The 14,030-nt window shown below is 49.4% G+C and overlaps 1 protein-coding gene across 2 annotated transcripts in view; it reads right to left on the bottom strand.

Annotated features, from left to right (window-relative positions):
- The window catches only part of Gnao1 (G protein subunit alpha o1), a 159,028-nt gene that overhangs the window by 60,715 nt on the left and 84,283 nt on the right, over positions 1-14,030 (bottom strand). For both annotated transcript variants that reach the window (XM_059264559.1, XM_059264558.1), the window contains exon 3: positions 12,738-12,879. In XM_059264559.1, coding sequence (XP_059120542.1) covers positions 12,738-12,879 — 142 coding nt within the window. The remainder of the gene's footprint in view (positions 1-12,737; positions 12,880-14,030) is intronic.

Here is a 14,030-nt window from a genome sequence, read left to right as displayed (position 1 = left end):
GAGCCTTTGTGTTGCAAGAACTGGCTTTGGTTATCTGAGTATAAACTCTATCCCTGACTTACAGATGAGGGAACTGAGGCTGGGGGGGGGGGGGCTGAGTTAAGCTGGCACTGAAGAGAGGAGGTAGCAGCATTTGGGTTGCATAAGCTGGCAGTGGTTTCTCCTGAGATGCTCAGTGTAGGGAGGGTAGGGCTGGGGTAGTAGGGTCTCCATCTGCTCCCTGACAGACATCTGCAGGGGTTAGTACCTTTTGCCAGGCTACACCATGGGAAACCAGGAAGGGTATCGTGTCAGGGAGGCTATGGGCAGACCCAGAACAAGACCAATTCTCTGGCCTGACAGGGCTCCTCTCCATCCTGGGATGCCTGTAAGAGTCTCACAGCTCTCGTCTGTTGTCACTGTTCAATTGCTCTGAGCATTCTGCTCCAGCCATTGTAATCTTCCAAAGCAAGCCAAGGTTGCTTACAACCTGCAGTGGCTGAGCCAGGAACAAAGCCAAATGCCTTCCATGCCTAGGAGCTCTTCTTACAGGGTTGCCCCACCTCCTCCTGCTGCCTTACCCTCTGTTCTTGTCATGTTTGACTCTTGGGTGCCACTGACACTGGGCTGCTTTTAGACTCTCACACTGGGTCAGGACCCCTGCTGACTATGGCCTTTGCATGTGTTCTCCTCCCCTCTCAGGTCTCTTACCACAGCTAGTTCCTCCCTCTTCGTATCAGCTTGGCCTCTACAGAGATCAGGCAAGGAAGAACTGGTGTGTGTGTGTGTGTGTGTGTGTGTGTGTGTGTGTGTGTGTGTGTGATATTGTGCACCTCAATAAACTTATCTGGGGGTCAGAGAACAGAACAGCCACTACATTAAACATAGGTTTAGGCAGTGGTAGCACATGTCTCTAATCCTAGCATTCTGGAGGCAGAGATCCATCTGGATCTATGTGAATTCAAGGCCACACTGGAACACCCAAGCATGGTGACACACACCTTTAATCTCAGGAAGTGATGGCAGGAAGCAGAAAGGTATGTAAGGCATGAGACCCAGAGACTAGGGGCCTTTAACCTTTTAGGCTTTTATCAGCAGTTCAGCTGAGATCCATTCAGATGAGGACTTAGAGGCTTCCAGTTTGAGGAAACAGGATCGGCTGAGAAGTTGGCGAGGTGAGGTGGCTGTGGCTTGTTCTGTCTCTGATCTTTCAGAATTCACTCCAATACCTGGCTCCCCTGAGGTTTTTTTTTTTATTTTATTTGATAAGACTGTTTAGAAATTTGTGTTATGTGTGTATGTGTGTGTGTGTGTATGTGTGTGTGTGTATGTGTGTGTGTGATTGTGTGTGTGTGTGTGTGTGTGTGTGTGTGTGTGTGTGTGTGTGTTGGGGGTGGCCAAGGGGCCTGTTGGCTCTTGGTTCACCACTGTGCCCAGGGCTTACAATCCTGTTGGCATACAGCAGGGCATAGCGAACATTCTCAAATTAATACGTGAATGAATGAATTAGTGAATGAACTGGATGCTATCAGGAGAGGGGAAGATACCTTCAGCTGGAGGGGTGGGGAACGGCATTCCTAGAAGTAGCTGCCATTTCGGGAGTGTTTGCTTCGGGCCAGGATCTTCCAAGGCTAAGACACCTGACGGGTGACTGCCCCGTGTTCCCCACACGGCAGTCATGCAGCCTTGTTTGCTCTTCGCCTCCTTTCCGAGTCTTTCCTTCCCTCCTGTCCATGTCTTGGGGCTTCTCTTGCCCGGTCTGGTTCAGAAGAAGGCCCCTATGCTCCTCCTTGCATGGTGAAGAAGTGGGCAGGTGCTTAGGCTCCCCAGAGGAGATGGCACCATTTCTTTCCTGTGGTAGCTTGGCAGCCCTTGGGTGCTGTCCTTGTGTCTGGTTTTGAACAACTGTCACACTGGGACTTCGGGCCTGGCTTGTCACTGTACGCATGCTGAGGGGCTGAAGAATCACACCCCGCCTTTATGGAATTCTTATGAGTGAACACTGCTCTCTCTCTCACCCCAGCCAAAAGTGTGTTAACTTGTGTCAGTCAGGGCAATCCTGTGAGTAGGTGCCCGTATCAGTTCTGCTTTTTAAACGAGAAGCCCAGCTAAGTGGGAGCCTGAAGTACAAAGGCAGCAAGTGGCAGGCCCAGAACTCCCAGCCTGTCCACTTTGGAAGCCTGCCTCTGGCTTTCCTGGATGACCACCCCCAGAAGCTCTAAAGTGAGGCTCACCGTAGCAGCCGCAGCTGTCTCAGACAGGTTGGGAAAGATCCCAGTTCCTTGCCAACTGCCCATCTCCCCCTTTTATCTCCTTCAGTAGCCCCAGTGGGAAGGCAGGTAAGGCCAGCAGAGTGGGAGGTGGGCTGAGTGTCCATGTGTTCTGTCACTTGGGATCCTGGAGGGCCCTGGCTGTCCGCTATGGGAAGAGGAGTGCCGGTTCCAGGCCAGCTTGGTTATCATGGACATACTAGAAGCAGCCTGGCTGGCCTTCCATCACCACGTGAATCCCTCTCCACACACAGGCACAGCTGTCAGGGCCAAAGTCAAGGAAAGACTTAGCGTGGCCTACGATGGCCTCCTCAGTAGCCACTTCTGTTCTGTTCTTTTATTGTGACTTTCTGGTTTTCCTATGGGAAATTCCCTCTCATCCTAGGAACCCCTCGGCCAATCAGAGTCTTATCCTTTGGTCACAGTAGCTGATTCAGCGCCAGGCCTTGGTCGGTACTAATTGGGCCAATAAGATGGCAGAGATCCCAGGTCTTGCATAGTACTCAGGGGAGAGATGGCCCTGTGCTCTGGCTTAGGACAACTGCTGCAGCCTGTTTCCCGACTGGTGGGGAAGCCCTGTTGTGGAGTCTGCGGTTGGAGACTGACTGCATACTCAGAGAGAATCCGGGTGAATCAAACCTCACCTGAAGTAGTGCCGCTAGACTGTTTAATCATTGGTCAGCTGACTGTCATTCTTGTTTTATGTTTCTGGTTCTGAGGATCGAACCCAGGGCTTTGTGACTATGAGGGAGTGTATTCTTCCACTGAGCTACATAAGCCCCAGCTCTCCAGCGGGCTGCTTTTTATTTGAATAAGCCAGTTTGATTGTGTCTTCAATTACTTGCTACCCGAGCTTCCTAACTTACCACTAGAGGTTTCTGGGAGTTGTGGCAGACCGCTGCTGGCTCCCCAGCAGATAGAGAAGAGGGGGTGCTAAGGAAACAAGGATCAGGTGAACACATGGATGGTTGTGGGTGTTGACGGTGAGGTGGACACTGCTTCCAGCTTCCAGGATGGTGTTGTCTAAAGGTCCATGCTTTCCTGGATGGCACTACAGGGAGGACATGGGATGTTTAGGAAGCAAGACCTTGTAGGGGATCCTTAGGGCTCTGGAGACATGCCCTTGAAGGTGACCGTGGACCCTAGCTCCTTCCTTTTCGTCTTTTAAACAGTGATTTATTTTATGTGTATGTGTGTTTCGCCTGCATGTGTGTTTGTATACCATGTTGCTTGATGTCTGCAGAGGCCAGAAGAGGGCAGAAGGTTGTGAGCTTAGGAATGTGGACCTTAGGAATTGAACCTGAGTCCTCTGAAAGAGCAGAAAGTGCTATTAACCACTGAGCCATCTCTCCAACCCCCTGTCCCCATTTTATGATAGGGTCTCACTATGTAGCTCTTGCTGTCCTGGATCTCACAGAGATCCTCCTGCCTCTGCCTCCTGAGTGTTGGAGTTAAAGAGGTGTGTCACCATGCCCAGACTTTTTTTGTTGTTCTTGTTCCCTGGTTTATGATGTGAGTTTTCTTTGCCATGTATTTCTCACCTTTAACATGGCACACCCGTTAGTAGACCCAAGTCCACCTGACCTTGATCTAAATGCTCCAGATCTGTGAGCCAAAATGAACCATTTTTCTTGTAAATTAATTTCATCAGGTACTTCATTAGAGTAACAGGAAGCTGAGTACATAATTCTACCCTACGTGAAACACTGCAAACCCCTTATATACACTTAGTGGGATCTCCATGCTGGGTTAGGCGGGACAGATACTGCCTGGACCATCTATCTTGATGAACCTATGATTCACGGCTTCATCCACGTGATTCTGGCACCTCAAACAAAACAAAACAAAACAAAACAAAACAAAACAAAACAAAACAAAACAAAACAAAAAACACAGCCCCTTTCATTCCCTGCTCCCTTCAACAATACGAAATGTGCCTTACTGGTTCAACAGGCTTCTCTATGTGTTGAGGAAGGAAAGATTCATTTACAAAGGAGCATGGACTAATAGAGGGCAAAGATCAAATAAGGCATGAAGTATAGCCCCAGAGAGACCTCTTGGGGTAAATTGTACAAAGCTCACCACCAGCTCCAGCTTGTGTCCCATGATAGGACCATGTGACCAGCTCTATCACTGTAAGTTAATACATTGGTAAATCCTATACTTATTTTGTAGGGAGCATAACCCTATTCCATTACATTTGTGGTATATCTCAAGCATATGCACTTAAAACACATTAAAATTCTTGTTTTTGATGTTCTTAATTTCTCAATATTCCAAAACTTCTAAATATGGCCTTGGCCAGGCAGGCTCTCTTAGCAGTTCACAATGTCTTCTAAGCCAGTGGGTCTTTCGGAAGCTTGTCAACTTAAAGCCCATTCTGAGCCCAAAGGAGGTACCCAGGATACTCCCTTTCCAAAGACAAGGTCCTCCTGTGGCAGTGATGGGGTATGGGGTCTCAGACACTCAAAGGGAGTGGCGGGTAGGGGGCACTCACCTGGGTTGATAATTGGAATTTTAATTCTCATTCTTGTAATCATATTTCTTGTAAACCATCAGATCAGAGCAATCGGGGCTGCATGGAGTGGAGGGATGTAAAAGTGAGCCACAAAGAGATGGTGGGAGAGAGGCATTATGGCCTGTGGTTGATTCTCATTTACTGTTCACTTTTCCTTCTTATTAAAAAAAAAAAAAAAACCTGTCTGCAGTCACCCACCATGTAGAGATTTAGTGGTCCACACTTGAACAGCCATTTCCCTCTGCATGGTGTGGCAAAGAAGCCGGGCATGGCAAACTAAGAGACTGGATACTGACTGGGGCCTTGGCAATGACCAGGGAACCTAACATGCTGGAGAAGGGCGAGACAAGGGTACCAGGCCTGTACTGTGGGCATCTGACCCCACTTGCTCATCTGGGGAGAGTCTTGCCTGGATGCTCCTGCCACTAGGTTTGTGCACCAAGATTTACCTGCCACCCAGCTGTTTCTTTGCCCACAATTCCTCTTGGGGCAATATTCGAACTTCTGAGCTGATGTGGGAAGACAAAGGCAAGAAATGAAGAAATGACCCACCTATGCCATCAGCCTGAGGACCCTTCATCATTCCTGACCTCTGGATGAGGTTTTCCATCGACTTAGCGCATCTACGTTGTTTTTATTTAATTCCTAGTTTGCAGGGTCACCTGCTGGCTGCTATCTCCCAAACTTCTTTCCTCCTGTAGGTCCTGCTAGAGTGGCCAATGTGGAGTAGGGGGAAGCCCAAGGCTGCCCCACTTCTTTCTGCCTCTGGACTCCTTGTGAGTGTGTTATATTCTCTTCCTTTGAACCAAGAGCACCCAACATCCTGGTGCTGTACAGTTGTCAAGGTAACCCTGGGAGTGGTGGCTCTTGGGACCCTTCTCCAGCAAACAGTGCCTATCCCCATGGTTTAGGCTACTACATGTGTGGTGATGTTCACTTGAAGCCTAATGCATCCCAGCTTGCACAGTGAAATCTAGGAGTGACTTAACTCAAGAGAAGGGGCTGCCATTGCCGCTGAGGTCTCTTGCATCTCAGCACATGGACAGCATAGTCACCAAGGGCAAGTCTTCCCCTTTGCTGCCTGAAGAACAAGTTGGAGAGCATGTCCTCCCAGCCTGCTACTTGGGCAAAAGCTTAAGGAAGGAAGGACAGGGGACTTCTGTGTTAACTGTACTTTTTCCCCAGGAATTTAGTTCAAATGTGACCTCTTCAGAATGTTGTGCAGGAATCCTACTCAGTCTGGATATTTACAGGAATGCCCTTCATCTTTGAGCTTGGCCCATAGTCCTTGATCTGATGTCTGCAGACAGAATCCAGGGTCAATGTGACTGCCTATCAAGTGCTCTCAACCTGCTTATGAGACAGGGAAAACTACAGGTCAGACAAAAGGGGTTCTTCTTAGCCCCATGTCTTAAACTCACTGGTGGGAATAATCATCCACTAGGCCCTGTCTTCTCACCAAATGCCTATCACACAAGAAGTGGACTTGTCCTCACCTGTTCCTTTCTTCTTTCCATTTCTCCAGAGCATAAGCAGAAACGCCAGCAGAAAAGGTATAACTCCTTGGGTACACCACTGCTTAGCTATGTGCTGATCCCTCCTCTCAGATATTATACCTATCGAGTCACTTAATCTACAGACAGTCTCATGATGTTGGTGGCTAGTCTTCATTAGCATCACCAGTTGTGTAACTGAGGGAGAGGAAGCTTCTGTTGTCTCAGCAGGAAGAGGTGAGATTTGGTCAGGGTAGCAGACTAGTGCCCCAGTACGCCTGCCGTGACTGAACTTCCAGGAGTATCAAAAATGCTATCTGCTGTGTCTGTTTCCTGCTCGAACCCACCACTGCACGAGTGCTCAGCTGGAAGAACACATGGAGGAACCCAGAAAGCCACTCTGGCCTTGCTTTGGCCAGTGAGGGGTCAAGGCATGAAAAGCAGCATTCTCTTTTGACCTCCCAGACTCACTCTCTGGCTGGGGAGATACAGAAACACCAAGGAGAGTAGTGGGGACAGCTGTGAGTGCAGCCAGAGAGGGACAAGAGATCAGAAGGAGCAGCCAAGACTCGGGGACTGCTACTCCTTACAGCTGGGTCTTCCTTTTAGAGGGAGAGTGGGGACAAGCGTTGGTGCTGTGACCCCACACCACGGCACAGCAGCCGGCTCAGCAGAATGTAAGCAGTGGGTGCCTCCCTCAAACCAGGAGCCCAGGGCCTGACCCAGCCACATGGTACATGGAGCAGGCTGATCCAGCCGCATGAGTCGTGGGCATGAGCATGGCAGGGCTGGCAGAAGCTTTAAAAATCAAGGCATCTGCCTTTTCATTTTAGGGACCTCACCTCTGCACAGGATTGCCTCCCCTACCCCAAATCTTTGTATCCATCCCTGATACCTCGTGCACTGTATAAGGATTTGTGAAGGAAAGAAATGTGGTCTTAAGTTGGCTGAGGAACTGGAAGGAACTGACATACAATGCAGGGCCCTCAGGTCCGGCCATGGCTTACTGCATGTTCTCTTAAGCAAGCCTCTTCTGTTTGGGCCGGATGCGCATACTTGTCCCATGTGTAAAGGGGGTCACAGAGTGAGACTGTCTTGACTGGAAGAGTTAATGTGGGGAGGAAAAGGCAGGTGGGGACAGGCTGTGGGCTGGGTTGGGGGTGCCTCAGTGTCTGATCTGTGCAGGTACCCCTGCTTCCTCTTGGCCCCAGTTTAGGATAAGTGCATCTGGGGTCTTCATCTGCTTCTAGTCACAGCCTCTCCTCAGGCCTGACAACGCCCTGTGCATTAGGCTGGGGGACGCAGGCCCAAAGGCATCCTATCCTTCTTTGCTATAGACTTTGTGTGAACCACACTGTGCTGTAGAGACGACACATTTCCACAATTAGAAAGATCTGTTCCGAGTTCCATCGGGCAACTCAAATCTCAACTTTTCTTTCACCCAGTGACATTCTGGAAACTAGGTATAAACTTTGATTCTGCCTCTCCCAGGAGCTGCCGTATCTCCAGAGCAGGGGTGAGGCACTGGTGGAACAATCCCTGGATTGCTATTCCAGCCAGCACTAAGCCTCAGCCCTGCTTGGGTCAGTGGCACTGAATGGCTAATTCTGAGCATTGCACCTCCACACTAACCAAGAAGAACTGAGACAATGCCCTGCCTATTCCTCACTAGACTTCTGGGAGGACAGTTCATCACTATTTTTCTAATCAATGAAATTAATAATTTTAAACAAATAATGAACAGAATAGCTGGACTGTGCTGAGGATTTTTCTGAGTCTGGCGGTATCTATGTACAGCTCTGTGTGGGTCTTATTCACTCTATCAGTCTTGTACAGACCAAACTATGGAAGTTGGAGGGGTCAGGGAGCTTTCCCAGGGCCAGACAGTTGCAGTGGCAGGTAGAGGTGGCATTTGAATCCAGTAGCCATCATTTCTAGTGTCAGGCATATGTTAGGTGTGTATTCTGTTCTCCAGGAGCTTATAATTAAGAAAAATCAGCATGTGTACAAATATTTTTTAAGAAGGAAACGATAGCATGCCGACCATCTAAGCCTCACACGTTCAAGGTATTTCTTTGTTCCTGTACGGGTGAGAAGGGTTAAGCCCTCTTCTCACCCATCACTAGAGTCAGCTGAACAAGAAAGCAGGATGGATTTAATCAAAGTTTTAGGTGACAGAGGAGTGTTCAGAAGCAAAGACTGAGAGGTGTGGGGGAAATGTATCCTTTTATGTCGAGGCTCAGTGAAGACCAACAGCTGTGTAGAACGGACTGGACCAAAAGACTGTGGTCTCCCGTACTTGTGAATGAGGGGAGCTCAGTAAGGCCTGCTTGGGTTCCTTTGCCATTGGAGGTCAGGGGAGCCACACACCATCAGAGACTTTCTTTGTAAGGATCCCTCACACAGAAAGAGAAGTTTATGACTGGCCTTGGGGAAGAAGTTCTGGCTTCTGTGACTAGTGGAGGGCTAGGGTAGGGACACGAGGCAGAAAGAGACCTCACCTCGGAGGCTTTTGCATTCGAAGTATTCAGCTTCTGTTGTCGGCTGTTCCATTAGTTTATATTTTATAAATGCAAAAGCATATTTTATATCTGTGTACATACACACACATGCACGTGTGTGGTAAAATTTATTAACGTGTGATCACTCCAAGACTTCACTCCTCCACTCTCTTGTTAAGGTGAACATTCAAGCCCGGTCACTGTCCGGTCTCCTCAGTCCTTCCTTCCGTAGTGAGCTCAGCTGAGGTGGAGGAAGGGGAGTTGGGAATTTCAGCTGGAAAGGTGAAGGCAATTGTTCCAGGATGGTAGATGAAGGGAGTGGGAGCGGGGGGGGGGGGGGGGGAAGGGGAGGGACAGAGGGACACAGAGAAAGACATGGAGAAAGGGAGATGGTAGAGAGGGAGTCCCTCACAGGTAGACAAAGAGGGTACAAGGAGGCGGAGGGAGGCACAGGAAAAACAGAAGAGACAGGCAAAGGCAGCCCATAGGCTGGGGTGGAGAAGACGGTCTCTGGAGAACTGGGCACGAGTGCAGGGCGGGTCCCAGAGTGTGGGCTAAGGCAGACACCAGGAAGACAGGGAATAAGAGACCTGCAGCAGGTGCTGCTATTTTTTTGGTCCTTTTCAAATTCCTCTTCTGATTAAACTTGGACAGGATCTTGTGCGGTGCCCTGGCAGTCTCAGATTACTATACACCTGCTTCAGTTTCCCAAGTGCTGGGATTACAGGTGTGGACCAGTCCTAGATTAGGAGCTCTTTCGCCTGGTTGGCCCGAGCCTGTCTGTTTATATGAGCCTCTTCTGTGGACTGTAGTTTTGTTAGGCAAGTATGTCTCTGTGTCCACATACATGCTTTGTGTAGAAGGGCCCTGGGTGCATCACTCTGCTGCTCTCTGCCCCGCCCCGCTCCACTAATAAAGACAGCAGTAGCAACTACTGCAAGGTGGTTGTTAGGGTTAAACATTAAACAGTATTCTTTAAATGACAGTGTACATTGTTTAACAAAGGTCCTAGGCGATCAAACGCAGAAGTTTCCACTCTCCTGGAGCCAATCCTGCGGCTCCTACGGTCTGACTCCCCCATCTACTTGTTGAAGCTCTCGGTCCTGAAAGCAGACTGCCCGGCAGCCTTCTCTTTCTCTGCCTCGGGCTGGTCCTCTGCTCCAGGCTGGTCACACAAGCGTTTCGTTCTTAGTCCTCGTTCTTGCCCAATGTCAGTGCATCACCAAGGCCATCAGTTCCTCTTGTCCCTAGACCCCCCTGTGCTCCTTCACTCCAGACTGCTCACCTGACCCCACATCTCATGTGTACTCCACTGCCACAGCTCCCAGGCTTGATCCCCACTTTGGCCTCTCTTTGATGAGGCCACCCTAAGGCTGCCATCAGAAGTTCCTAAAATCTTACTTCATCCCATCTCTTTCTAGCACGGTTTATCAATGGTTGCATCCTGTCAGCAGGTAAAATCATACACTGGCTACCTTCCAGGGCTTACCAAATCTGACTTACCTGTATCCCCAACTTTCTCACCCTTGCCCACACTCTAATCTTGCTCCTCAGTCAGCCATCTCCTTTGGTCATTACCAGCCACTGCCTGCACTCAGGACTGGGTGGCTGCTTTGGCCATGCCCCCTCCCCCACAAACAGGCACCTTTCAAACCATACCTAGACATCAAGCACTGTAGTCTTTCCTTCCCCTAAGGAACCTCCTTTACTACCTCAAGAAAATGAGGTCACCTAGACAGGCACAGGAAAAAAGAGGCAAACATCAAGGGGGCTAGAGACTGAGGCAGCTGGACATCACATGACCCTCAAAGGTAAAGAAGTAAGACCACCCAAAACCACTGGGGCTAACATGGCTGACCAAGAGGACCACTAATTGTCCTTTGCCTCATTAAAATGGCATCTCCATATCATTAACCTGGTAAAATTGCCTATGCTTACTATGCAGGTGACACCATGCCACATATGGAAAGCCCCATAGAAGGACAAAAACCAGGAGAAACCTGATTGGGGAAAATTCCATCCCATTCTCTGTCCCTGCCCCCACCATTCAATTCAAGAAATATCCTCCTCTCCATTAAGATTCACCAAAAGATGAGCTATTCAACACTGGACAGCATGAGCTCGAGAAGCCTGTGTTCACGCCCTGAGTGTGTAACTCTCCTGCAGTGAGTGTCCTCTCTGCTGCTCCCTCTGTCCACCAGTCTCTGAATTCTTTCTGACAGTGCTGGGAACTGGGAAACACCGAGTGAAGTTCTCAGTCTGGTCCCTCTGTCTTTGCAACCTACCCAGACTTGACCACAGGTAACAGAAAGGCCATGCTCAAGAGTGTGAGTCCCATCTTCCCAAGAAGATGCCCAGCTCCTCAACACCTCATCGTCAGCCTTGAACCTCTGCAGCACTTCACACAAGGCTACACACAGGTACTGGGCAGTGTACACCTGGCCATTTGGGGGTGAAATTCCAAGTGCTGCCCTTTTCTTAGAAGGGGAAAGTGAGAATAGAATTCCACTCAAGGGATGATTTTTGATGACCTACTGTGTTCAGGTAGAATAAACACAGGGCTCAGCATAGCCCTTGGAGAGAGCAGGTGCTCTTCAGATGATGACTATTTTTGTGCTCCCATTTGCTACTGCTGTGAGGATGACTGAGACACATCTTCAGCCACTGCTATTGCTGTGAGGATGACTGAGACACTCATCTTCAGCCACTGCTATTGCTGTGAGGATGACTGAGACACTCATCTGCAGCCACTGCTACTGCTGTGAGGATGACTGAGACACTCATCTGCAGCACTGCTACTGCTGTGAGGATGACTGAGACACTCATCTGCAGCACTGCTACTGCTGTGAGGATGACTGAGACACTCATCTTCAGCCACTGCTACTGCTGTGAGGATGACTGAGACACTCATCTGCAGCCACTGTGCACCAGTTGTCCTCGTTGCCCCAACAGGTATTTTCTGATCATCAGCTTTCTCTGAACACTGTTCCCTTTGTGCCCACTCCTACACCCGAAGGCACAGTGAATGCCGACAGGAACAAGAACGAAGAACCAGAGGCACCCCTGTACCCCTTCCACATGCCCTTGGTCTCCTGGAGAAGAACATGCAACATGCTGTCAGCTTCCTGTCCTGCCTCTGGGGAGCAGCAGATGGAAGGGATCTGTCAGGACTCTGCTGCTCACCCCCGGCAGCCACTCTGGCAGCCACCCATTACTCTAGGCCCTCTAAGTGCCAACCTAAGCTGAGGTGACTCTGCCCCATGGAATTAGGATTTGTGCATAACATATTAAATTTTACATGTAAAGCTATCTGTCACAGATAATTTGTCAGACCCTGAGCATTGTCAGGTGGTTTTCACACTTCCTTCTCACCCCTTCCTTTCGCTTAGCTTTTCCACAGTGGTTGTGCTTTAGCCTTGCAGCGGCTAGAGCCCTTTACACACTTATCATCGGAAAACTGTCCTTGTTTCAGAACACTGACTACAGGAAGGAGGGCCTCACACTTCCCAGGAGAGGCAGAAAGCGCATCGCTGGGTGAGCAATGAGGGGCAGTTCCAGTGGCTGCTTCCCTCCCACAAGGCAAGGACAGCTCTCCTCAGGAGGAAGATGGTACCTAGTGAAGGGGACTTTGTCCAAGAAATAGTCTTCTCGTCAAGTTAACTGTCTGGGGGCAGGTGTTTAGTCAGGCTGTGCCGACTCAAAACATTCTCTCACTCTTTCTCATCTACAGAACAGACCAGGGATTTATTTATTTTTTGCTTTTGTTTTTGGTGACTTTCTGGAGAGATTTACCTGTCACAGAAGTCGCTGAAATTTGCCAGGGATTGGTAAAATGGCTTAGGCTGGTGATGACCACCTTCCCTCCCACATGGAGCACAAGCTCTCCTGGTCCCAGCAGACCAGGAGAGTATTATCAAGAGGAGGGAGGTCACAAGGGCCTCTCTTCCCGGTGCCCAGGGGCTCAGAGACTTCCTACCTTTCTCTCCTTGTCGCCGTACTCCACACCCAAAGTGTCCATGGCCCGGACAATGGCGGCCAGAGACTGGATGGTGTTGCTGTAGACAACAGGCTTGTACTGCTTTACATCTTCTCCAGAGAAGCCATCTTCATGGATGATCCTGGAGGAAAACCACAAACCACACCTGTTGAGTACACTGTCCTGAGTCCACATGGACAACACCGGGCTCGGGGGTCACAGGGCAAGCCCTGGCTCACAGAGGGAGAACTGGGGGCCTGGGTCCTGTGGGAATGACGGATTATTGAGTTGCTCTACAGGGGCTGTAAAATCCAAAAAAACCAAACAAAACAAAAAACCCACTTATTTGAACTACTGAATAACAATGACCTGAACTATAAACTATAATTATAAGACTATAATTGAAAACATTATAGTCTTCAAATTCTCTACACAGGGAAGGGAACGAGGGGCTAAAGACAGTTGAACACATTGCAACAGGAGCAGCAACACGGAGTGCTCAGCATGTGCTCGCTGCTGCCGTTGAAGAACAGTGGAGGGCCCTGACTTGCACGCACTCAGAGAATCCTGCTCAAGATCCCTGGAAGAACTCAGCAAACGAAAGATACAACCTCATGCTCTCAGCCAAGCCCCGCCCCCTCCACTGGTGGGGACCAAACCCAGACTCCAATGTACTGCTAGGTGAGGACAGTTCTCCAAGGGGAGAAGGCAGCCACACCCACAGCTCACTCCCAGTGCTTTTGATGAAGGTATGCCTGGCTTAAATAAACAACCAGCCTGGTCCCTGCACATGTAAGAGACACAGCACTAGCAGAAATGCCAGCAAAGGGCATTTTCCAACCCTTCCACAGCTGGTATCAGCCAGTCACCCTGTTCTGCTGGATCTTGACAATTGACAGAGTCCACACAGGGGACACCACAGATCAGAGGCAGTGTGACACCCTCTGGCAGCCTTTGATACAAGCGCATAGCTGACAGAATCCTGGAAAGAGGAAATCACATCCAAACTGCAAGAATCGTCTTAAATGGAAGTAAAGAAAAAACAGACAAGTTTTAAGGACAGCATCGGAGGTTATTTGTGCCTTGGTAGACTGTGTGAACCATTTCAAGGCCACATTTCCAGAACAGGAATTAATACCACAGGTACCACACACAGGATTCAGTGTGAGAGCTGAGCCTTCCTCCCTATTCAAGGCCCCTCTCTATGCCTTCATTACCTCCTTTCTGTCCTGGAGAACACCACAGATAAGCATCTTGAAAACAGCTTTATTGAGATTCATTTTATATACTTCA

The sequence above is a fragment of the Peromyscus eremicus genome, chromosome 5 (genome assembly GCF_949786415.1).
Source record: "Peromyscus eremicus chromosome 5, PerEre_H2_v1, whole genome shotgun sequence".
In the NCBI taxonomy this organism is placed as follows: Eukaryota; Metazoa; Chordata; class Mammalia; order Rodentia; family Cricetidae; genus Peromyscus; species Peromyscus eremicus.
This window is presented reverse-complemented; position numbering and strand designations above follow the sequence as displayed.